The sequence below is a fragment of the Nycticebus coucang genome, chromosome 12, assembly GCF_027406575.1.
Source record: "Nycticebus coucang isolate mNycCou1 chromosome 12, mNycCou1.pri, whole genome shotgun sequence".
In the NCBI taxonomy this organism is placed as follows: Eukaryota; Metazoa; Chordata; class Mammalia; order Primates; family Lorisidae; genus Nycticebus; species Nycticebus coucang.
The window spans coordinates 9,293,863-9,318,388 of NC_069791.1; the positions used below are offsets into that span (position 1 = coordinate 9,293,863).

Consider the following 24,526-nt stretch of genomic DNA (forward strand, 5'->3'; position numbering starts at 1 on the left):
AGCAGTGGTGTTGATACTGTTTTCAATGACTATGACAGGGTCTGACTGGCTGCTAAAGTGGGTTGAGCCCTACTAGTGATTGATATAGGGAGGGATGGAAGCAGACAAAGCATACCATTGCTGGTTACTCAGTTTCCTTTTTTTTTTTGTTAGCATTGTAAATATGATAACTCCTTATCTTTTCCCTAAAGATAGATAAATGCTTTGCTTGCGATTGATACCTGGTGAAAGGGTGACCACCACCCTGTAAAATTGCAGGATGCCTTCTGTGTTTCCATTGGATAGGGGAGATATCTGAGAACATGACGATGTTCTTGTCTCAGACTCTACTCTTCTTTCCCTGCCCTAGGGATTGATTTTGTAAGCACTGTCTGCTCTCTTGAAGTATCTTGATGTAATCAGTTTGCATCATAGAACTAACATCATGATAGCAATAAATGTTGAATGAATGAACATCCTTCTAGCAAGGATTACCTACTATAGCTTAGTGAACCATTTGAAGGCACTGAATCTGACTTTTGCTTTCTCCTGGAATTTTCTAGAACTAAAGATGTGTGGATACAATGGCTCTGTCTCCTCTGTGGAATCATTACACCAGGAAGTCTCAGTTCTGGTACCTGACCCCACCGTGAGTTGTTTAGATGATCCTTCACATCTTCCTGATGAACTGGAAGACACTCCAATCCTCAGTGAAGATTCGTTGGAGCCCTTCAACTCTCTGGCACCAGGTGGGCTTGCAGGGTGGCTCCCTTCTACTTATCCTTGCAGAGGGTAGCCAACTTCTACTACCTGAAATAGATAGAAAAATAGGCAAAGTATTAGGGAATCTGATCCAGTGGGGCCTCCAGATAATCCTGTGATAGACCACAGGTACATGCCACTGGCCTGGCTGGGCCAGCTAAACCCTGAGCTGAATTGGTTCATTTCCCAGGTTCTCACTTAGTATTCCTTTTGGCCTAGAGTGCTGGATAGTAACAATTCACTGGATAGCACACAGTTGGTCTATTTGGGTTCTAACTAATTAGAAAGAAAACATTGGCCAGCGGAATAGTTACTTTTTACTCCTCTGAAGTATAAGAAAGGCCAATTTTGGACCAGACATGGTGACTCACAACTGAAATCCTACCACTCTGGGAAGCTAAGGCAGGAGGATCTCTTGAGGACAGGAGTCCAATACTAGCCTGAGGAAGAGTGAGACTTCGACTCTACTAAAAACAGAAAAATTAGGGGCAGTGCCTGTGGCTCACTGAGTAGGGCGCTGGCCCCATATACTGAGAGTGGTGGGTTCAAACCCAGCTTCGGCTAAACTGTAACAAAAAATAGCCGGGCATTGTGGCAGGCGCCTGTAGTCCCAGCTATTCAGGAGGCTGAGGCAAAAGAATCACCTAAGCCCAAGAGCTGGAGGTTGCTGTGAGCTGTGATGCCATAGCACTCTACCAAGGGCAACAAAGTAAAACTCTGTCTCTTTAAATAAAAGAAAAGAAAGGAAGAAAAATTAGCTGGGCATCGTGGCAGGTGCCTGTAGTCCCAGCTACTCAGGAGGCTGAGGCAAGATCACTTGAACTCAGGAGTTTGAGATTGCTATGAGCTATGATACCATGGTACTCTAGTCTGGGCAACAGAGGGAGACTCTGTCTCCAAAAAAATGTTGAATTTTATAATAAATGCTGGAACTTGGCATAGGTCTGTGGGTAGATACACAGTCAATGCCTTTCCCTTCATTGTCACCTCAAACTTTTATGATTCCTACACTGTGATGACTTAACTCTGTCAGGGAGAGAGGTGTATATTTTCCCTAATCTAGTATTAGAAAGCATGTTCACACTGTGGGTTCTAGAATTGGATATTTTCTGATCAATATTTCTTAAATCTAGCTTTCCGGTTTTTCCTCATTATTCTGCTCTCTGATTTTTCCACACCCATGAACAGAGCCAGTGAGTGGAGGACTTTATGGTATAGATGACACAGAGCTGATGGGTACAGAGGACAAGTTGCCTCTTGAGGACAGCCCTGTGATCTCTGCTCTCGATTGCCCTTCCCTCAATAATGCTACTGCCTTCAGTCTCCTGGCAGATGACAGTCAAACATCAGCCTCTATCTTTGCCAGTCCCACCTCTCCACCTGTCCTAGGGGAATCTGTCCTGCAAGGTAAGTGAGAAGAGGTAGGACAAAGAAAGTCCTTGACCTGAGAAAAGTTGAGAGACTAAGTTCCATAGTTAGAGCCATAGGGGTAGGAACTCTGTAGGTACTGTATTGGGAGCTAAGGGGGTTATGGGAGAATATATGATGAGACTAAAAAAGGCACAGGCTTACTGCACTGTGACCTGTACCCTCTGCATTAAAGACCTTGTCGGGTGGGGCAGCACCTGTGGCTCAAAGGAGTAGGGCACCGGCCCCATATGCCACAGGTGGCGGGTTCAAACCCAGCCCTGGCCAAAAAAAAGAACTTGAGGGATTGTCGTTGATAGGGGAAAAGAAGCTAGAGACCTTAATGGCTCTAGGTAAAAAAGTATTTCTTACACAGTGACAGCAGCAGCTTTGCCCTTTAACCTTCTTGAATGGTTGGGAGGAAAGCTAGAAGCTACTTTTTCCAACCCTAGAGAAAAGCCCTTCTAGCAACCTTGTTTAGCTGAGTCCAAGTTTGACTGAGTAGATTCCCTTGTTTTACGTGATGTCATTTTTCCTTTACCCATCCTGTCTGTTTGGATTCTAGATAACAGCTTTGACCTGAATAATGGTAGTGATGCTGAACAGGAAGAAATGGAGACTCAGGCTTCAGCCTTCCCACCCCCTCTGACCCAGTCTGCTCGTAATCAGTCATCTACTCTTCAGCTACGTCCAGCAAGCTCACCAGCTGTCTCGCCAACAGACTCCTCAGCAATTTCCTTGGCAGTTTCTCCAGCAGCCTCCCCAGAAATCTCTCCAGCAGTATCTCCAGCAGTTTCTATAGTTGTCTCTCCAGCAGTCTTCCCAGTGGTCTCTCCCACTTCCTCGGCAGTTCTCCCAGCAGTCTCCTCAGAAGTCTCCTTGATGGCTCCAGTGACCCCCCCAAAATCTGTAACTTCCCCAGCAGCTCCCTTCCCAATAGCCTCCCCGACAAATAATGATGTCGAGAGCTTCTCTGAAACCACTGCTGATCTGGAAGAGATCACTAGAGAAGGAGTCACTATTTCTAGTAGTAGTGAGTGTCCAGATTCTGTTCTGTCTCTGTCTAGTTCCAAGGAAGTTTCTGTCCCATGCTGCATTTTGCCCTTCCCTACTGGCCTATTTTAATACTTTGCTTGAACTCTTAACTTGGGTGTCTTCTATCTTCATTCCAAGGTGATGTCCTGAGGAGACGTATTGCTACCCCAGAAGAAGTTCTCCTTCCCCTCCAACATGGGTAAATGCTCTAGTTTGCTATAGTTTGCTATATGCATTGACCTTGACAGGTTTAATGCATAACTCTATGATAAAGGGAACTCTTCTTCCTTTCAGATGGGGAAGAAATGGGCTAGGCAAGAGTAGATTACATGATAGTTATCTGTAGTATTTATGTTTCTTAGCACGAGATTCCTAGGTTTACTTTCTTCTCCTGGGGTCTGTCTTCCCTCACCTGTTCTTTCCTCAGCTTATGATTCAGTTTTGCTCAAGGAGCACCAGCTGTTATCTTTTCCTAACAATCGGGCTCATATCCAGACTAGCTGACTTGTCCTATCGTATTTCTGTGGAGAAGGGGTAGGTAGCAATGAATGGGGAGTGGCTTAGCACCTATGAATTGGAGGCATGGTGGTTTAATGTTCTTTGGAGAGGTAAGAGCAGGAACAGTATGTGACTAGAATGAACAAGTCAGTTGATAGCAATCCCCTCCTGGATCTTCCCCACTCCTACCTCTCAAGGCTACTTGAGGTCACCAAGTCTGAGTACTGCTTGAAGTTTTGAGAGAAAGGCTGAGAGGTCTCTCATCTGTAATCCAGCATTTTGGGAGGCAATGGGGAGGACCACTTGAGGCCATGAGTTCAAGACTGGGCAGCATGTTGAGACCCCATTGCTACAAAAATAATATGTAGGGCGGCACCTATGGCTCAGTGAGTAGGGTACCAGTCCTATATTCCGAGAGTAGCAGGTTCGAACCTGGCCCCAACCATAACTGCAACAAAAAAATAGCCAGGCACTGTGACAGGTACCAGTAGTTCCAGCTACTCGGGAGGCTGAGGCAAAAGAAATCACTTAAGCCCAAGAACTGGAGGTTGCTGTGAGTTGTGACGCCACAGCGCTCTACCAAGGGGAACAAAATGAGACTCTGTCTCTAAAAAAATAATAATATGTAAAGTTTTGAGAAAAAGATTAAGGGTTAGTCTTAGAATAAGGTTGCACAGAACACAGGAGTTCCTCGCTAAATTCTGGCCTATTGAGTCATTTCAGGGACTTAGCACAAATTTACTCTTCTGCTTGCCTCCGTACCCTCTGCCTTTATTCCCTTCTGCTTTTATCCTCTTTACTGGAAACCCAGTTACTTCCCCGAATGGCATTAGGGAAGGGTTTCTGGCTGTTCATGTCAATGACTTTGTAAAAATGAAGGGTAGAGACCTTTTTGGGCTTGTGCAGTTTGGTGTATTATCCTTCTGAGGGCCTTAAGGTATTTGCTACCTTGGAGCTCAAGTCTAGCCTTCTAGCCAAGCTTATCTCTCATGCTGCTTTTGCATCTGCATGCAGTTCTAGAGAGAAAAATGTGGGGAGGTTCATCTGCTCAGTGGGATGGTTCCTGGGTGGCATGGGAGTGGGTAGGGGTGTGACCTGGTGGCAGGGGCCTTGTGCTTCTCTGGCAGGTGGAGGAGAGAGGTGCGCATCAAGAAGGGTAGCCACCGATGGCAGGGGGAGACCTGGTATTATGGCCCCTGTGGGAAGAGGATGAAACAGTTTCCAGAAGTGATCAAGGTAATGTAGCTTTCATGGGGTTTTTCTTTTTTTAATAGCAATCCCTTTCTGACTAATCATAGGTTTTTTTTAAAGTACAGGCAAGGCAGTGACTCGTGTCTATAATTCTAATCCTTTGGGAGGCCGAGGAGGGAGTTCGAGACCAGCCTGAGCAGCATAGCAAGTCCCTTATCTCTACCAAAAATAGAAAAATCAGCTGGATAAGATGGCATGAGCCTATAGTTGCAGCTGCTCAGGAGGCCGATGCAAAGGGATTGCTTGAGCCCAAGAGTTTGAAGTTTTAGTGAGCTGTGGTGATGCCATTGTACTCTAGTCTGGGCAACACAGTGAGATCCTGTGTCAAAAAAACAGGAAACACAAACTTCTTTCTTGGGCTAAGTGGCAGCAGGCTGGCATTGTCTACTCTGCAACCTGTTCTGACTGTGCCATGCTGGGCAAAGACGTACTAGATCTCTGACTTCAGATGTCACTATGTTTTCCTCCTCTTAGTATCTGAGCCGCAACGTGGTACACAGTGTCCGCCGTGAGCACTTCAGCTTCAGTCCCCGTATGCCTGTTGGAGATTTCTTTGAGGAGAGAGATACACCAGAGGTACAGACCCAAGGGTTAAATATGCTTTTGTCCCTGGGAAGGAGTTGGTAGGCGAGCTATAGCTTCATTGGTTTGAGAGTTCTGGGGCATTGAGTGGTTCAGAGGGCCTGGTGGCATGGCACCGAGTCCTTTGCATTGTAACAGTGTCTTCCTCATCACCTTAGGGCTTGCAGTGGGTACAGCTTTCAGTAGAGGAAATCCCATCCAGGATTCAAGCAATTACTGGCAAACGGGGCCGACCTCGAAACACTGAGAAGGCAAAGACCAAGGAAGTCCCCAAGGTGAAACGGGGCCGAGGTCGGCCACCCAAAGTCAAAATCACTGAACTATTGAATAAGACAGAAAACCGCGTCCTAAAGAAACTGGAGGCCCAAGGTATAGTGATGTTTTTTACTTTGGGGTTTTTGCTCCTTTCATGGGATATCTGAAATGTTGCTTAATTTATGCTAATACCTGGGTTTCCCAGGAGTGTGACTGACATTATTTGGAAAGAATGAATCTGCATCAACTTCTCCCTGGAATGCACCATCAGGGTTCCTGCACTTCTTTTCCAGCCAGTCTCTCTCCCTTGAGTTGCCTTTACTAGTGAAGCCTTGGGCCATCTCCAGATAAGGTTACGTAGCCTAAAGGAGAGGACTTTCATGCCCTTTCCACCATCTGTCAGCTTCTTACTGTACTGGTTTCAGTTATACCTTCTTAAGTTGCTCATTACCCCTGTCATGAATATTTATGATTTGCATCTGAATTCAAAAGATGATTGGCATTGTTTTAGTGGAATACACAGGTGGGAAATGTCTACATTTTTCGGTACATTTCTCAGTGTTTACTCTGGTTTAGTGTGAAGAATGTTAAAAAATTCAGTCTTCCAATTCTGATTCAGAGTTCCAGCTCTGCATGTTCTGATTGTGTATCTAGAACAGGTCTCATATTTGAAGTGGTAGATCTGTCCATTATATCTGTCTCATTTAGAGGGTTGCTATATAGATGTTTGGTATTTCTATACTAGAAACAAAAGAATAGATACTGTCACGTCAGAAACATGAATTATGAAATGCTCTGTTGTTTGCAGAATTATACTTCAGTATTTAGCCTTCTAGGAAGGAAGAAATTCAGATCTTTTAGTGGAGCGAGACATGGACCTGAGCATGAGCAGTAACTATGGCAGTGCTGATCTGACTCTTGAGGTGTTTGCTATGTGGGCCCTTTCTTTTGGCACTCTAAGTTAATCAATGCTTCCAGCTACTACCCTCTTCCCCCAGCAGTTTGGCTTTCTGTTTTTCTCCGCTCTGCTCTAAAATCAGTCTGGGTTGCTGTCCTTGTCAGGTAGCCTGGGTGACAGGCTACAAGGCTACTTTGCCATTATGGCCTCTTTTCTATCAGCAGGACCCCTTCTAAAGCAGTCCGATTGGAGCCAGGGGCTGGTGCTTCTGGGCAGGAGATGTCATTTGAGTTCTTTGTGCCACCCCCATAGCAGGTGCCTCTCCTACATTTTTTTCCCCAACATTTTATTGTGTATACTTAAAAAAAAAAAAACCTACTCTAGATTTCTTTAGGGAGCTGCTTGGGAGGCCAGCTTTGTGACAGGCATGTGCTGCTCTGATAGCCAGAGATCCATCTTCCTGCCTCACTTATTTCATTTTTCTTTCTGCTCTCACAGAAACAGTGAATGAGGAGGATAAAGCAAAGATAAGTAAAAGCAAGAAGAAGATGAGGCAGAAGGTACAACGGGGAGAGTGTCAGACCACTACTCAAGGGCAGGTGAGGGACATGAGGGATTCCACAGTGGGTTAACTTTTCCTTCAACCAACTTTATCTTTTCTTTCATCTCCTACATCTGCCACCCCAGGTGTAGCAGCACACCTTCATTCATTACCTTGAAATTTCTTGGGCTTAATTTAGAGAATTGGGCTTTTTTAAGAATAATGTGGCTATCTCTAGGGTGAGAGAATCAATCCATTGCCAACCCCTCATCCCATCTCTCACCTCTCCTTCCCAGCACCCTTGTCTTTTTGAATCCTAGTCCAAGCAGAGATGCTTTCAGAGTTTTGAGGAGAAATGACTTCCCTTATGGTTTACAGGCCAGAAACAAGCGGAAACAAGAGACCAAGATCCCAAAGCAGAAAGAAGCTAAGAAGAAATCCAAGGTAGGTGCATGTACACACTCACCAAGTATAATTTCAAAGCACCAAACAGATTTTGTGTGATGTGTGTGTCATTGTCATTGTATAGTTAGATTTCTGAGCTCTGAGTTTGGGAGTGACTGGGACCAGAGAAGGGTAGTGGTATTTTTATGGCATTCATGGTTCCTCTTTCCCTTGGGTGGGTAGGCCGAGAAGGAAAAGGTAAAGACAAGGCAGGAAAAACTGAAGGAAAAAGTGAAGAGGGAAAAAAAGGAGAAGGTAAAAATGAAGGAAAAGGAAGAGGGGACCAAAGCCAAGCCAGCCTGTAAAGCAGATAAGACCCTGGCCACACAGAGGCGCTTGGAGGAACGACAGAAGCAACAGATGATCTTGGAAGAGATGAAGAAGCCCACAGAGGATATGTGTCTGGCTGACCACCAGGTAGTGAGGGGAGGATAGCACCTCCTGGGTCATGGAGGGGCCAGGCGTGAAGACATTTCTGTGGAGGGAAGAAACACGGACAGCCAGACTGTTATTTTCTGGTATGTTTAACAGAACCCCTTACAACTTTTCTCTCTCCAGCCCCTGCCTGACTTCTCACGTATCCCAGGTCTGACATTGCCCAGTGGGGCCTTCTCAGACTGCTTGACCATCGTGGAGTTCCTGCATAGCTTTGGCAAGGTCCTGGGCTTTGATCCTGCCAAAGATGTGCCTAGCTTGGGAGTCCTGCAGGAAGGACTTTTATGTCAAGGTGACAGCTTGGGCGAGGTGCAGGACCTTCTGGTGCGGCTCCTGAAGGCTGCACTCTGTGACCCTGGCTTGCCATCCTATTGTCAGGTGAGCTCCCTTCCCAGGCAGGTGGGGAGGGCTGGGGCCCATTGCTCTCAGTTTTACTTTGTCTTTAAAAACAGTCCCTTCCTGATGTGTTAGGGTAAGTGAAGGAGATACAGATTCTTATTTTTATTTTCTTTATGTTTTTCCTTTTTCTTTCTTTCTTTTTTTTTTTTTTTTTTTTTTTGTAGAGGCAGAGTCTCACTGTACTGCCCTCGGGTAGAGTGCCGTGGCGTCACACGGCTCACAGCAACCTCCAACTCGTCGGGTTCCGCGATTCTCTTGCCTCAGCCTCCCGAGCAGCTGGGACTACAGGCGCCCGCCACAACGCCCGGCTATTTTTTTTTTTGTTGTTGCAGTTTGTCCGGGGCCGGGTTTGAACCCGCCACCCTCAGCATATGGGGCCGGCGCCCTACTCACTGAGCCACAGGCGCCGCCCCCTTTTTTCTTTCTTTCTTTCTTTTTGTTTGTTTGTTTTTTTAGAGACAGAGTCTCATGTTGTCACCTTTGGTATAGAGTGCTGTGACGTCACAGCCTCCAGCACAACCTCCAGCTCTTGGGCTTAGGCGATCCTCTTGCCTCAGCCTCCCAAGTAGCTAGAACTACAGGTGCCCGCCACAATGCCCGGCTATATTTTGTTGCATTTGGGCTGGGGCCAGGTTCGAACCCTCCACCCTCGGTATATGGGGCTGGCACCCTACTCACTGAGCCACAGGCGCTGCCCGTTTCTGTTTTTTTGAGAGATTGTCAGTGTGTTGCTCTAGGTAGAGTGCTATGGTGTCATAGCTCACAGCAACCTCCAATTCTTGGGCTTAAGCAATTCTCTTACCTCAGCCTCCCAAGTAGCTGGGACTACAGCCGCCCGCTACAACGCCTGGCTATTTTTTGTTGCAGTTGTCATTGATGTTTAGCTGGCCCGGGCTGGGTTTGAACCCGCCAGCCTCAGTGCATGTGGCCGGCACTATAACCACTGTTATGGGCGCTGAGCCTCCTTGTTTCTTTTTTTTTCTGACTTCTCTCCTTATTTTATTTGCCTTAATTTTATTCCTTTCGTTTTGTACTTTTTTTTTTTTTTTTCTTGAAACAGAATCTCAGTCTGTCCCTGGGGCTAGAGTGCCATGGCATTAGGCAAGCTCACAGCGACCTTAAACCCCTGAGCTCAAGCAGTCCTCCTGCCTCAGTCTCCTGAGTAGCTGAGACTTCAGGCACCGCGGCCATGTCTAGCTAATTTTCATATTTTTGGTAGAGATGTGATCTCACTCTTGCTCAGGCTGGTCTCAAACTGCTGAGCTTAAGCAGTCCACCTGCCTCTGCTCTCCAGAGTGCTAGGATTACAAGCATGAGCCATCACGCCCAGCCTTGTACTTTTCGTTCATCCATGTCTTGTCTTAACTCCTTGGTTCTCTCTTGATGTATTATTTTCCTTTTTTAGGTTTGCCCAACTTGAGTTGTTCCTCTTTCCCTCCTCACTCCCATTATGCTCTCCTCCGCACAGTCCCTAAAGATTTTGGGGGAGAAGGTGTCGGAGATCCCACTGACCAGAGATAATGTGTCTGAGGTCCTGCGTTGCTTCCTGATGGCTTATGGTGTGGAGCCCGCCCTCTGCGACAGCCTACGCACCCAGCCTTTCCAGGCCCAGACGCCCCAGCAGAAGGCTGCGGTCCTGGCCTTCCTTGTGCATGAGCTCAACGGCTCCACCCTGATCATCAAGTGAGGGGTTGGGGAATGCGATGGGGGGAGGGCTGACTGGACTCCTCAAGTCAGTCTTCGGGTATCATGTGTCCGCTGCCATCTTCTGAAGATGCGGTGCCCTTGTAGTGGTAGGGAACCTGTGGCCTTCTAGGTCCTTAAGTGTAGCTTTTTGACTAAATCCAAATTTTATAGAACAAATCTGTTTAATAAAAGGGTGTAGTAGAGAAAAATGAAGCTTTTATTTTGCGTCTTTTGGTGCTTTAAAAAGAACAATCTTGAAATCAGAAGGGTGCAGGTCCTCCCCCGACCAGAGCGACACCTTTTACCCTTTAGACTCCTTTCCCTCCCTTTACACCTGCCGCAATATACCATTCTTTGTCCCCTGCAGTGAGATTGACAAGACTCTGGAGAGTATGTCCAGCTACAGGAAAAACAAGTGGATTGTTGAAGGCCGGCTCCGGAGGTAGGAACAGGACAGAAGGTAGAGCCTAGATAGAGAAGAGAAGTGGGGGTGAAACATAGTCAATATTTCTGGCTGGAAGATGATTCCTTTCGCCCCTTCCCTGGGTTTAGGACCTTGCCAAAGATCATGAGGTTTTTTATTCTAGGTTTTCCTTTTTTAGCATTATAATGTTCCTTACCACAGTTTCCCTCCATTTCTCTCCATCCATCTAAAGGCTGAAAACTGCTCTGGCTAAGCGGACTGGGCGCTCTGAGATAGAGATAGAAGGGCCAGAGGAACGCCTGGGTCGCAGGCGCAGTTCTCGGATCATGGAGGAGACCAGTGGCATGGAGGAGGAGGAGGAAGAAGAGACTACAGTAGCTACACATGGCCGCAGGGGGCGAAGAGATGGAGAGGTATTGGGAAAGTGGTAGTTAGAAAATAGGTTATTTCTCTTTTTTGAGTTTGATAACTTTTTTTTTCAATGTCTACTTTTTTTCTCCAGGGTGATGCTACAGCATCTAGCATCCCGGAGCTAGAGCGCCAGATAGAAAAACTCAGTAAGGTATTGTGCTTTATAATCTCTCAAGAATTGGAGATGTGGGCTGGGCAAAAATTGATCATATCACCTTTTGAGTTGGGGCCAGGTGATATCAGTTTGATAGGGAAGCTAAGAGCCATTGCCTTTTTCACACGTACTGGATTAATTCACCAATGTCACTCTGGAAATACGTTTTTTATTCATCTTTCTTTTCTACTACCTACCCAGCGTCAACTTGTCTTTCGTAAAAAGCTCCTTCACTCATCCCAGATGCTTCGGGCAGTCTCCTTGGGGCAGGACCGCTACAGGCGCCGCTACTGGGTTTTGCCGTATTTGGCTGGTATTTTTGTGGAAGGAACAGAGGGGAGCTTAGGTAGGTGTATCTGTGGGAGCTTACTCTGAATCCTATCAAATGAAAGTTAAAGAATTCCTTTTCCTCTATCTCGTAGTCTTTCATTTTATTAGAATCAGTATGGCATAATGGTTAAGAACACAGGCTTCAAATTAAGACTGCCTGTCTACCTGCTCTGCCATTTACCAGCTGTATGATTCAGTTTCTTCATTTGTAAAATGGAAATAATGATGTAGGTAATTTATAAGGCTATGGAGATGATTAAAGTGAGTTAACACTTGTAGAATAGTGTTTAACTGGCTTGGCGTCCATAGCACAGTTGTTACGGCACCAGCCACCTACACTGGGGATGGCGGGTTCAAACCCGACCTGGGCCAGCTAAACAACTGCAACAAAGAAATAGCCACGCATTGTGGTGGGTGCCTATAGTCCCAGCTGCTTGGGAGGCTGGGGCAAGAGAATCGCTTAAGCCCAAGAGTTTGAGGTTGCTGTGAGCTGTGACACCACAGCACTGTAACGAGGGCAACATAGTGAAACTCTGTCTCCAAAAAAAAAAAAATAGTGTTTAACCTATATTTGGTTCTCAGTGATAGCTTACAATGTGCTGCTGTGGCTGGTGATTACTTAGGGGAACAGTGTTTCTTAGACTCTTGTTCACTGGCAGATAAGCTGTTCCCAGTGGAATCTCAAAAAATGGGGACTAAGTTCAAGACAAAATATATATCCTGTGTTTATATACCTTCTTTCTTTCTCTTTACATATAAGTGTATGTCTTAATCTCTGTACTTTACAGTTCCTGAGGATGTGATAAAGAAAGAAACGGACTCCTTAAAAGTGGCAGCCCATCCAACACCCATCCCTGCCCTGTTCTCTGTGAAAAGGGAGCTATCCTCCAACACTTCCACCAGTTCTCCTACCCGAGCCCGAGGTCGACCTCGAAAAACTAAGCCTGGGTCTATGCAACCTAGGCATCTTAAGTCTCCTGTTCAGGGTCAGGATTCTGAACAGCGCCCAGCTCAGCTTCAGCCTGAGGTCCAGTCCCAGCCTCAGCTTCAGGTTCCTGCTCAGCCCCAGCTGCAGCCACAGTTTCAGCTTCAGTCCCATAATAGGTTCCTGGAGCCAGAAGACTCCCCTCTGTCTCTGGGTCAGAGCCAGCATGACCTCAGCCAGTCAGCTTTTCTGTCTTGGCTGAGCCAGACTCAGAGCAATAGTTCCCTGTTGAGCAGCTCAGTCCTCACACCTGACAGTAGTCCAGGAAAGCTAGACCCAGCCCCACCACAGCCCTCAGAAGAGCCAGAGCCTGACGAGGCAGAATCCAGCCCTGGTTCTCAAGCACTCTGGTTTAACTTCTCAGCCCAAATGCCCTGCAATGCTGCCCCTACGCCACCCCCTGTAGTTTCTGAAGACCAACCTGATTCCTCCCCTCAGCTGCCTGCCTCCTCCAAGCCAGTAAGTAGCTGGAATTAGTAGTATGCACTTGACTTCATCTTGCCATAAGCACCATTGCCTGGCTGTGGAGCTGTTGCCTGAAGCTGAGGAAACCTATAAACATGAAAATCCTCCTCCCCTTACCTTATTTTATTTGCAGATGAATAGACCAAGTGCTGCCAACTGCTGTTCTCCAGTGCAGTTCTCTTCCACCCCCTTGCCTGGGGTGGCCCCTAAGAGACGAGCAGGAGATCCTGGAGAAATGCCACAGAGTCCCACAGGGCCAGGACAGCCAAAACGAAGAGGGAGGCCTCCTAGTAAATTCTTCAAACAAATGGAGCAACGTTACCTAACCCAGCTGACAGCCCAGCCTGTGCCCCCCGGTGAGTGACCCTGGGGAGAGTGGGGTGAGAGTGGCATCCAGCGTGGGCAGTGATTCATCTGCTGGCTTTCATCTCTCTACACACCCTCTGCTCACAGAAATGCGCTCAGGCTGGTGGTGGATCCGAGATCCTGAGACTTTGGATGCCACACTCAAGGCTCTGCACCCCCGAGGGATCCGGGAGAAGGCACTTCACAAACACCTTAACAAGCACAGGGACTTCTTACAGGAAGTCTGCCTACGGCCCTTAGCTGGTAAACAGATATCCAGATACCCAGCCTAAGCTGAAGAGCACAGGGTAGATCTTGAACTGCTACTGTGGACAACAGTCTGAGGGGCTTCTCTCTCTGCCTTCTCTCTTCTCAGACCCCATCTTTGAGTCCAGTCAGCTTCCTGCCTTTCAAGAAGGGACTGTGAGCTGGTCCTCCAAAGAGAAGACATTTGAGACAGACCTGACTGTGCTTCAGTGGGTAGAGGAGTTGGAACAGCGGGTTATCCTGTCTGATCTGCAAATTCGGGTATGTTGGGATTGGCATTGGATAAGACGTTATTTAGGGAAGGTATTAATCTGTTACAAAAAACCCTCAGTCCCGGGCAGCGCCTCTGGCTCAAAGGAGTAGGGCACCAGTCCCATATGCCAGAGGTGGCGGGTTCAAACCCAGCCCTGGCCAAAAAATGCAAAAAAAAAAAACCCCTCAGTCCTGCCTCTCATGTGACCTACCATGACCTTAAATGGGTCATGTGTTTTTTTTCTTTATGCCTGATTTTCCTCCTTTACAATGAGTTTTATTCTTCTCTTTCTCACCTGAAGGGCTGGACATGTCCTAGCCCAGACTCTACTCGTGAAGACTTGGCCTACTGTGAGCACGCTTTTGACGCTCAGGAGGATATCACCTGGAGAGGGCGGGGTAGGGAAGGACTGGCACCCCAGCGCAAAACTACCAACCCTCTGGACCTGGCGGTGATGCGACTGGCTGCCCTGGAACAGAACGTGGAGCGGCGATACCTACGGGAGCCCCTCTGGCCATCTCACGAAGTTGTACTGGAGAAGGCCCTGCTCAGCACACCTAATGGTGCCCCTCAGGGCATGACTACAGAGATGTGAGTGACTCCCACTTCCATTTTTGGTCTTGGAGAAAAAGGAAAGGTCCTGCCTCTCATCCAAAGATCACCACTTTCTCCCTCCAGATCATATGAGATCACCCCTCGCATTCGCATCTGGCGCCAGACCCTTGAGCGGTGCCGGAACGCAGCCCAGGTGTGCTTGTGCCTGGGCCAGCTGGAGAGGTCCATAGCCTGGGAGAAGTCTGTCAACAAAGTGGTGAGGCCAGGGGAGCCTGGGAAGGCTGAGGAGCCAGTTAGTGGGTGGGTGGAGTCACTGGCAGATGGAGACTTGAGGACTCACTCTGCTGTCTCATAACCTTGGTCTAGACCTGTCTAGTCTGCCGGAAGGGTGACAATGATGAGTTTCTTCTGCTTTGTGATGGGTGTGACCGTGGCTGCCACATTTACTGCCATCGCCCCAAGATGGAGGCTGTCCCAGAAGGTGACTGGTTCTGTACTGTCTGTTTGGCCCAGGTAAGGTTTCTGCCATTCCTACTCCCAAGCGGAAATCAGAGATTCTCTTTTTTATCCATTTACCACCATTCCTACCAGTATATCCCTTATTCCCTCAGTCTTTCCTTGGGTTCTGCTCCTTCTTAATTCTGTAGCCTAAATTGCTGCCTCTGTAAGATAGGAATAAATAGACCTTCCTTTTTACCTTACTGGATTATGTGACTGATTCACATGCTAGCCTATGTATGGAAGTATTTTGAAGCCTTAATCACAGATAGGCATTACAACGTGCTAGGGGCAAGTAGTACCTCTCCAACTGTTGCTGATCTCACCCGTTTGCTGTCCTCAGCAAGTAGAGGAAGAATTCACTCAGAAGCCTGGGTTCCCAAAGCGAGGCCAGAAGCGGAAAAGTGGTTATTCTCTGAACGAGAGTGATCGTCGCCGACACCGGGTACTGTCAAGGGGCCGGGAAAGCCCAGCAGTGCCTCGGTACTCAGAAGAAGGGCTCTCCCCCTCCAAACGGCGGCGGCTCTCCATGCGGAACCACCACAGTGACCTCACATTTTGCGAGTGAGTTGAGTGAATTCGGGAGACAGTTGGTTCTACCTCTGGCTAAGGAAAGGGCTGGGAGGTATCAGAATATTTGCTACCTGAGATGGAGCCATCACTGTCCCTGTGATGACAGGAGCATCCTGATGGAGATGGAGTCCCATGATGCAGCTTGGCCTTTCCTAGAGCCTGTGAATCCACGCTTGGTGAGTGGATATCGGCGCATCATCAAAAATCCTATGGATTTTTCCACCATGAGGGAGCGGCTACTCCGAGGAGGGTAAGTAGATGGTGACAGGTCCCTCCAACCTTCACTGTTACTGCTGCAACTCTCGTCCAGCTCACAGCTTCGCCCCTGCACCCCCCAGGTACACCAGCTCAGAAGAGTTTGCAGCTGATGCCCTCCTGGTATTTGACAACTGCCAGACTTTCAATGAGGATGACTCCGAAGTGGGCAAAGCTGGGCACATCATGCGCCGCTTCTTCGAGAGCCGTTGGGAGAAGTTTTATCAGGGAAAACAGGCCAATCTGTGAGGCAAGGGAGGTGGGGAGTCACCTTGTGGCATCTCCCCCCACCTCTAAACACAAAAACCCTGCCATTCTCACCTGCTGATGCTGCCCTGGGTTCAGACTCAAGTCAGAGATCACTCTGATGTTTGACCTTGCCCTTGGCAGTGCCCCACATCCTCTTATCCCTATACCCCTTTCTCCCTTTCCTCCTCTTGTTCCTCAAATACGAGGCACAGAGATGAGGTCCTTCTGGACTGAAAGCCAAAAAAAGAAAGAAAAAAATAATTTTTCTTTTCTGTTTTATTTCCTAATTAAAAATGGGAAGGGGGAACAGTCCCTCACCCCCAGCTCCCTCTCCCTCCCTGTGCATGCCCCAGCATTCTGGGGCTATTAACAATAGCAATAGTTCTAGTGAATGTGTGAAACCAAGAAACACTCTGTACTGTGTGGACCCGCAGTGACGGCCAGTAAAGTGGACTTAACTCCCAAGTGTGTCAAGCCGGACACCGGGCCCTGAACATGCTGCTTCCATGTTCAGTCCCTTCCCTGCTTCTTGCTTCCTCTTGATTATTTTTTTCTACCCCTTCACCCCCATTTTTCAGATTTTCTCACATCCAATAATGTAAAACTATCGTGTACGGGTTCCTCCCTCCTCCTCTCTTCTCCCAAATCTTTTTTTCCCTTCAAAGAAAAAAAAAGTTCAGAGGTCCCTGTCTTTTTCTCTGTCTCCATCTTCTTGCCAATAGCAATTCCTTCTGTGATGTTAGATGCTCCTCACATGCTGAGTTTCCAGCCTTTTCTGAAACTCAGTAGTTGGGGAGAGGGCAAGGGAGGCCCCTGGGCCTTCCAGCCTCCTTCCCCACCTCCTTCCCAAACTTTCCTCTTGGGAACTCCTCAGGGACAACTACTGCTGAGTTTGGGCACACCCCCAGGATGAAAGCCAGGTAGCAATTGCCTGGCCTCAGAGAGAGAGAGAGGTGTGTGTGTGTGTATGTATGTATGTATGTATGTATGTGAGAGAGGTTGCTGTGATTGTGACCCTGTGATGTTTGATAGAATCCATTCAGTTTTCCCAAGTGTCTACTTTTATTTCCACCTTTTCCTTTGTTTCAAGCCATCACTTTTTTGTCTTTGGGAAAGCACAGGAACCATTCTGGGGACAAGGCTGTGTTTCTCTTCTGGTCCTTGATCTAGCCTCTTCAAACTGTGCAATCTTTCAGCAGGAACACACTTCTTTGCTCTCAGTAGCTTTAAATCTAAAGCTTTTGCAGGAAGAGGGGTAGAACTGGATCTTTTCCTAATCCCATGAGCTCCTGTGGGTTTAGTTGTGCTTTCCTTCCTTCCCTTGTCTACTTCATACTCCAGGGCCCCTTCCCCAGCAGAGAGACCCTGGAGCAGAGGAAGGGTTCTGGGTCTACCACTGCCCTGCATGTGACTGTGTCCAAATTAAGCCCCCACATGAGAGGAAAGCTGCTAACTCCCAGCTGTGGCCATGGGCCCTTGGCCCCCTGCTTTCCTGCTCAGCCCAGCCCCTCCCATCAGAGATTACGGGTACTTGCACTGGGGAGGTGGCTGCTGGCTTCCCAAGCGGAGAGCTGAGGCACCCAAGGAGCGTTCCCTGTGGCAGGAGTGTGGCAGGTGGGGTGGAGCATTCCTTGTATTCTGGCAGCACTGAAGAGCCACTGAAGGGGATGGGGGCAGTGTAGGTTCTGGGGCAGCCCCTTTCTTATTCTTTTATGCCCCTTCTCCCCCGTAGCCTCTTTCTAAAGTCGCCTTTCTGTCAGATGAACCTCAAAACTTTTAATTTTATTTAGAGAATTTTTTTTTTGCTTTTAAATAAGAGGTGGATTGAAGAATATTTGAATTGACTTTATATTATGCATAAATATTTATATTTTATCTAAATAACTGCTCTGTAACAAACTTTGTGTTAGTCACATGGTTGGAACTGTTATAGTTGGGGCTCCTCTTCTTCCCCATGGCGGTTTTTCCCTGGTATAAAACATGCTAGATAAACTTCACTGTTGGAGGTGAGATGGCTGGGTGAGTGACATCTCAACTGTTCCTGCTCTGTCTTCCTCCCCCAGCTCCATCTCGCCGTGTAGGGACCAGACACTCTTGAGGTGGGATCCCACCCTCAGTTTGAAGAAGTGGGAGCTGAAAGGGAGTCGGCATCACTGAAGGGGCGGGCCATTTCTTTTCTTCCCTCATCTTCACTGCCCCCTGAGCTGGGTGGATTTTCTCTTCATGACTAGTTAAGAGTATTTGGTAGGGAAGGCAGGTTAAAAATAAAAAGACAACTTACCCCTGCCCCTGTGTTCCCCTTTCCCCTATCAGTCTGGTAACAGGAAGAAACACACCATCAATACCGAGTTTCCACGTTCCTTTTACAACAAAAGGGACTGACTTTTTATATAACCAAATGTGGTGTTTTAGTGACTTTTTGATAATGTACAGTTTTTTGTGAATTTAAATTTATTTCTTTCTATATTTTTAGGACCAATCTCATTTTTAATAAGGTTAAAAAAAGGAAAAAAAAAGTCTAGAGAGAAAAAACTCCTGTTTTTGCCATGTGATGTTCCACAAGTGCAGCTGTAGAAAAGTGCTTGTCAGTTGAATAAAAACCACATTTGATAGAGATTCAAAAGACTCTGTGTATTTATCCTCCCTTTAAGATAAGCTCTCACAGATAGCCTCAGGGGAGACTGTGTGTTGGGATGGGCATGTGTGACTGATGGCAGGCAAGGGGACAGTGTGTCCCAAAACTTACAAGTTTTATCCAGAAACCTCCCTGTTGGCCTTTTCTAGATGCAAGAGACCTCTAGGAGGCAGATGCGTTCAACACCTTGTGTGGGTGCAACAGGTTCTTGTGTTCCTGCCTGAAAGTCTGGGTGCGGTGCTAGAACAAAGGTGGGACTGGCTCCTGCCTTCTTGTGCGACATGGCTGCCACCTGTGTTTCTGTAGTAAATACGGGCCCATCATCATCCCTCACCCAGGAATAAAAGACCGAGACATAGACATTTATGTTTTATTTCCAAACAAAAAAAAGTTGAAGATAAAAATGGAGCTCTACCATGTTGTAGGGAAGGAACACGGGAAGACCAGGGATCAGAAAAGGAAGAATGAGGTGGAAGGTGGCACTGCATAGAGGTGGGAAGAAGTCTCAGAAAACACACACAAAACGTGCTTTGAGTATAAACTTATTCTGTCCAAGGTAACGAGTGCAGGCAGAATATTCGCCCACCCACAAAGACCAAAAGGGCTATGAGTTCAGACAATGGAGACAGCAATAATGAGGTGGGGACTTTCTTTACTCTGGCTGGAGAAGTCTTTACCCTTCAGGCTAGAAGCCTTGTATTGGTGAACTCTTAACTGGATGTTAAGGTAGAGGAAGAACCTCTGCTTCCAGCACTGTAACAATCTCAAGCCCCCTTGTGGTGCTGGGTTACCTTCTCAGCTACGTGGTGACCAAGGACCAACTCTCATTTTCTTAATTTCTAAGATCTGCTGAACCAACATGGTGGTTCCCCTGAGGTAACTCTCCCGACCATCAGATACTATCCTAGGCAGTCCATTACACAGCCTACCCTCCTGGCCTACCACAGCAGGACCTACCTGGAGAGTTCATATTATTCTAGGGTGATAAGTAAGCTACAAATCCCAAAGGAAACATTCCAGAAATAGAAATGTCCAAGCAGAATTTTTGCATTTGATCATGGGCCTTTTCCAGCCCCCAGCTTCCTAACCCTCATAAAAGGACAGCAGAGAACAACATAAACCAGGTGCTTTATGCCCTTGTTGAATCGTGAGACTATGAGGTAGTTGTTTAACAAGGACAAGGAAATATGAGTTTCTGCTTAGAGAGGGAAGGTTTATTCAGAACCGAAGCAGACAAGTCAGGGACAGAGAGCAGTGGTACACTGGAGTGATGAGGACAGGCACTTTCTCGTTACAGTCATGTGGGGACCACTGCTAGGGAGATGCAACAAAATTCGGCAAAGAGCAGAGGGAGGTAGAGCTCATAGGCTGCTTTTAGCTGCAAAAGAAGACTCCTATGGAAGGGAGAAGTAAAAGCTGAGAAATTTCAGGAATCTCCTAATTCCTGGAAGTATCTAAAGTGCAGGTAGGGCAGAAAGACTAGGTGGCTTAAAGGGATCAGGAAGAATTGGTATAATAAGGCACAAGATTTAGGACTTACTCCTTATAGACTGTTTTTGTAACACCCGCCTACTGATTCAGGTCTAGAGAGCCTGGGGGCAAGTTTGGATGTGATCACCCATCCAAGTTTATTGCCCTGGGCTGAGAATGCCAGGGGGCCCCCTCCTGAGTGCAATGCTACCGCTTTCCCAGAAGATGGGGCTGTGCACAAGAGAGCATGGATGTATTTTCTTAGAAGTCTGGTAGCCACCGTCTGGTCCCTGCAACATTCCAGCAGGGCCTCTCACAGCTGCTGTATGGTGCGAAAGTATCGGGCCCTGTGCATGGCTCGGCCCCAGACAGGTTGATATATTGGAGTAGCAGGGACTAAACACTGGAGAGAGACACTGGGAGGGTGAAAGGCTGGTGGGCAAGTTAGGAAAGGAAGAGGAATGGAATGCTACTTGAGGTGGCCTGGTGTGGTTTGAGAAGCAGCAAGTTCTGGTCTCCATCCTCAGTGTGATAATGTCATCCCACCCCCATCTATTACTGATGAGCTCTGTTGCCTCTTCAGAGCTACTGGGCTTCCTAGGCTTGACAGCTTTTCGAATTCTTTGGTTAAAAACACTTTAAAAATAATAACTCTGTCCATCATTGTTCCTAAATCTGCCTACCTACACCCTCAAAAAAGTCTAAATACTCTAGGATCTGAGCATCATCTTAGAGCCTGAGGGGCAGCCTTGGGCCTAGAAAAGGATTACATCATCTAAGGAAGGGACTCCAGTATGTTCTGTCTGACTGAAAACAAAAACACAAAGGAGTAAAATACTTCAAGAATGTTTTATGAGCATCTATAATGAGTGGGGGTAATGACACTTCTGGGCTCCCTGAAGACAGGATTCAGAAAACAAAGAGGCACAGTGTAACATTCCAGCCCTAGGCTGTGAGCTGGAAGGTTCCCCACAATTCCTCTGCTACCACCCTAACCAATTAGTCTATTTAAGGGAAGAAATTACTTCCCTCTTTCTCCAGTCACTCACCCACTGTGACAAATGAACTAACAGTTGGGGGGAAATGGGTGTAAATTGGAAGCACCAAAAAAACCATTCCTAGGAGCAGTAATAACAGTACTCCCATCACACTCCACTCATAGCAGAAACACCCAGTGGAATCTAAGAAGCAGATTCACATGAGAACCCCCAAAGGTAACTTGAAAATTTAACATAAAGTAAAGAATTAGAGCCATTTAAATTCGTTTTTAAATACAGAAAAGGGACAGAATTGAGAGTTGTGGGGGGGGGCGGCGACATCGACTGTTTTCTATGTTCACGGCCGTGTTATGTCATTGCACTAGACCTCTGGTAAGACTCCCGACCTACCAAATGAACAGAATTCTAGATTTGTTTCTCTTTTTCTCAAAGTCCACTGACAAGAAAGCAGCTATGGCTTACTTTCCTTGATTGAGGGACTCAGCTGGAGACTCAAAAATAAAAGCCATCTGTCTGGTCAAGCCCTTCCACTGGGTTACTGGGCTTGGGGCCACATGACACTGGGAAAGCCCTTCCTGAGTTTAGAAGCACCAATGAGAAAAGTGGCAATTTTGTCCTTTAGTTGTGATATATCCTGCCCATTGCTACCCCAGGCTTTTATCTCAGTAGAGAGCACTGGGACTATCAATTCTGGAGTGGCTGGGGAGGGAGGGAAAGTGGGGCCCAAGCTCTACAGCTGCTCCTTCCCCTGCTATCCCCCTCTTCCCTCAAAAGCCAGCTTAATGAATACCTGTTTCTCCATCTTTGTCTGACTGTCTGGAGAAGAGGCACCTGACCTTGAAGGGGAGCAGAATGCTTTCGGTGCATAAGAGGGCCGCTGGGAGGAGACAGGAGATCTATCTCCTAGAAGATGGGCAAAGGCTTTCTTCCATCCATCTCCATGTGCGCAGTCAGGTCTTGCAGAAGGGAACAGTTAAAGAGTGAGACACAGGCTTTTTAAAAGGATTCCTAACCTCATAAATAATGAGACAGAACTTACTGCCCTTTTCTATCCTAGCTCCCTGTTGTCCTTCTACAAGAAGGAAAATTATTTCTGATATCCTGGTCCCCCATGGAAGAGGCCCAAACTTACCAGGGCACATCAGGTCACTCTGGACAGTTAAGAGAGCTTTGTCTTTTCCTGCCTTACATGGCACACACAGAGAACAGTCCCCACCTCAGTCCCTCCACGGATGTGTCTATCTGTCATGTACGCAGCAGGCACCGGCCTTTCACGGATAGCTCCTGCTGTACGCAGAGGTATCGAAGGTCACAGCCTCAGAAGAATTCAAGGATCCCGGTTAAGTCCCTCCCAGCCAGTTGCATTGGTGTCAAAAGGCACTGTGTGTCCAGGGTTGGGATGGGAATTAACCTTACCCAGGGAGGCAGGAACAGCACTGTCTACATCACACTTTCTCAGTCTTGGCAATACTGACATTTGGAGCCAGCTCATTCTTTGCTGGGTACCGCAGACTGTGCAGTGCCCTGCACGTGCTCAGCAACACCCCTGGCTTCTGGCCCTTAAGATGCCAGCAGTGCACACGCCACCACCCCCAGGCACAGCAATCAAAAATGTTTCCAGATGGTGCCAATGGCCTCTGGGGACAGAACCACCTCTGCCTGAGAACCACTGTTTTATAGGTAAAGCAGAGGATCCTCCACAGTAGGGAAAAAAGCCCATGTGGATTCAGCAAGGTCACAGCTGCAAAGGCTCTGAGCACAGCCATGTGCAACGGGGGAGGGAGGAGCCGTGACCCAGGGCAGAGAAGAAAATCCAGGAGGCAGGAAAGCAGATATTCCCAAAAGGCTGTAGCTGGAAAAGACACTTCCTCAGATGGTGTTGGCCTTGGCAGCGAGAAAAGTTAGTCAGAAGTCAGGAAATCCACCATTCTGGAACTTGCCAGGGAAGACCTAGGCTTCAACCAAATCGGGCTCAAGAGTGGCTTCCAAGGGCTGTGGGATTGGCTCTTTAATGAGCCTCGGTCACATCTCTGCTTCCTGAAGACAAGGTCTAGTTTTTTTGCTCAGGATATGGCAGGGCAGAGGAAAGAAGAGCCACTTCAGCTGCCTGCTCCTGTCTGCCTTGTTCCTTGCCCAGCTCCTCAAAATTCCACATGAAATTTCATTCAAAAAAAGAAATTCACAAAATTATTGTAAAATGACAAAGCAGGCAAGGCTCAGCTGTATGGAAAAGAAGAAAAAGAACAATGTGTGAGAGAAAGGCAGCATAAAATAGCTAACGAGGACGTAGGGTATGTGAGCTGGGGGCTTCATAAAACAAAATTTAAAAATCTGTGCATTTTCTTTTTTGTTTTGCAGTTTTTGGCTGGGGCCGGGTTTAAAGCTGCCACCTCCAATATATGGGGCCGGCGCCCTATTCCTTTGAGCCACAGGCGCCGCCCATCTGTGTATTTTCTTAAACACACACATCAAAAAACATAACTAAACTCACATGCTTCATCAATATTCTAGTACCACATCATTTTTTCTTTTTTTAAAGAAATAATTGTGGGGCAGCACCTGTGGCTCAGTGGGCAGTGCACTGGCCCCATATACTGGGGGTGGTGGGTTTAAGCCTGGACCCAGCCAAACTGCAACAAAAAATAGCCGGATGTTGTGGCGGGCGCCTGTAGTCTCAGCTACTTGGGAGGCTGAGGCAAGAGAATTGCCTAAGCCCAGGAGTTGGAGGTTGCTGTGAACTGTGACACCAGGGCACCCTACCGAGGGCGACAAAGTGAAACTCTGTCTCCAAAAGAAAAAAAGAAACAATTGTGAATTGTTTTAAAATCCTCCCCAAATAATTCCAATACACTGCAAATTATTTTTCGTACAGATAAGAAGCTCCAGCCATCATGTCTGTTTGGGGTAGGGAAAGAATACACTGCAGTTAAAACAAAAAACTTTCTTTGCAAAAGAAAAAAAGGATTTTGATCTCTTTGAAAGCACCACATACACAAAATGATGCTTCCCCCAGGTGCCATCAGCAATGGAGACAAAGCAGAGGGCCAGGAACGTTGATGATTTCTTTTTCCAGGCCTAGGCCTGTGAAAATTGAAGGTTAAGTGCTAGTCCTTCGCAGGGCTTACACATGGTCTGTATTCCTGGTTAACCCTGTGGAGTCTTGAGAGCATCAACATCTCCAATAACTCATTTCTATCCAACAAAAATAGGGAGGAGAGGCTCGGCACCTGTGGCTCAAGCGGCTAAGGCGCCAGCCACATACACCTGAGCTGGCAGGTTCGAATCCAGCCCAGGCCGGCCAAACAACAATGACGGCTGCAACCAAAAAATAGCCTGGCATTGTGGCAGGCACCTGTAGTCCCAGCTACTTGGGAAGCAGAGGCAGGAGAATCACAGGAGCCCAGGAGTTGGAGGTTGCTGTGAGCTGTGATGCCATAGTACTCTACCTAGGGTGACAGCTTGAGGCTGTCTCAAAAAAAAAAAAAAA

General features: G+C 47.3%; 2 protein-coding genes across 9 annotated transcripts in view; one reads left to right on the top strand and one right to left on the bottom strand.

Moving 5' to 3' along the window:
• BAZ2A (bromodomain adjacent to zinc finger domain 2A) overlaps nt 1–18,552 on the top strand; it is a 40,001-nt gene extending 21,449 nt beyond the window's left edge. For all 7 annotated transcript variants that reach the window (XM_053557580.1, XM_053557587.1, XM_053557582.1 and 4 more), the window contains 26 exons: nt 543–728; nt 1,930–2,148; nt 2,714–3,181; nt 3,322–3,382; nt 4,809–4,917; nt 5,407–5,508; nt 5,673–5,883; nt 7,166–7,266; nt 7,587–7,652; nt 7,836–8,069; nt 8,211–8,465; nt 9,955–10,169; nt 10,540–10,614; nt 10,829–11,009; nt 11,099–11,158; nt 11,363–11,507; nt 12,280–12,935; nt 13,075–13,297; nt 13,395–13,550; nt 13,663–13,814; nt 14,108–14,397; nt 14,485–14,617; nt 14,728–14,874; nt 15,203–15,423; nt 15,539–15,682; nt 15,771–18,552. In XM_053557580.1, coding sequence (XP_053413555.1) covers nt 543–728; nt 1,930–2,148; nt 2,714–3,181; nt 3,322–3,382; nt 4,809–4,917; nt 5,407–5,508; nt 5,673–5,883; nt 7,166–7,266; nt 7,587–7,652; nt 7,836–8,069; nt 8,211–8,465; nt 9,955–10,169; nt 10,540–10,614; nt 10,829–11,009; nt 11,099–11,158; nt 11,363–11,507; nt 12,280–12,935; nt 13,075–13,297; nt 13,395–13,550; nt 13,663–13,814; nt 14,108–14,397; nt 14,485–14,617; nt 14,728–14,874; nt 15,203–15,423; nt 15,539–15,682; nt 15,771–15,936 — 4,976 coding nt within the window. In that variant the 3' untranslated portion in view covers nt 15,937–18,552. The remainder of the gene's footprint in view (nt 1–542; nt 729–1,929; nt 2,149–2,713; nt 3,182–3,321; nt 3,383–4,808; nt 4,918–5,406; nt 5,509–5,672; nt 5,884–7,165; nt 7,267–7,586; nt 7,653–7,835; nt 8,070–8,210; nt 8,466–9,954; nt 10,170–10,539; nt 10,615–10,828; nt 11,010–11,098; nt 11,159–11,362; nt 11,508–12,279; nt 12,936–13,074; nt 13,298–13,394; nt 13,551–13,662; nt 13,815–14,107; nt 14,398–14,484; nt 14,618–14,727; nt 14,875–15,202; nt 15,424–15,538; nt 15,683–15,770) is intronic.
• Nucleotides 18,553–18,927: 375 nt separating this feature from the next.
• The window catches only part of RBMS2 (RNA binding motif single stranded interacting protein 2), a 62,032-nt gene continuing 56,433 nt past the window's right edge, over nt 18,928–24,526 (bottom strand). The window contains exons 12-13 of one of the 2 annotated variants that reach the window (XR_008373456.1): nt 21,830–23,259; nt 18,928–21,425 (exon numbers count right to left, since the gene is read on the bottom strand). The gene's annotated coding sequence lies outside the window, so the exon portion shown is untranslated. Of the gene's footprint in view, nt 23,260–24,526 lie in introns of both variants that reach the window. The other variant, XM_053557592.1, reaches the window with a different exon arrangement.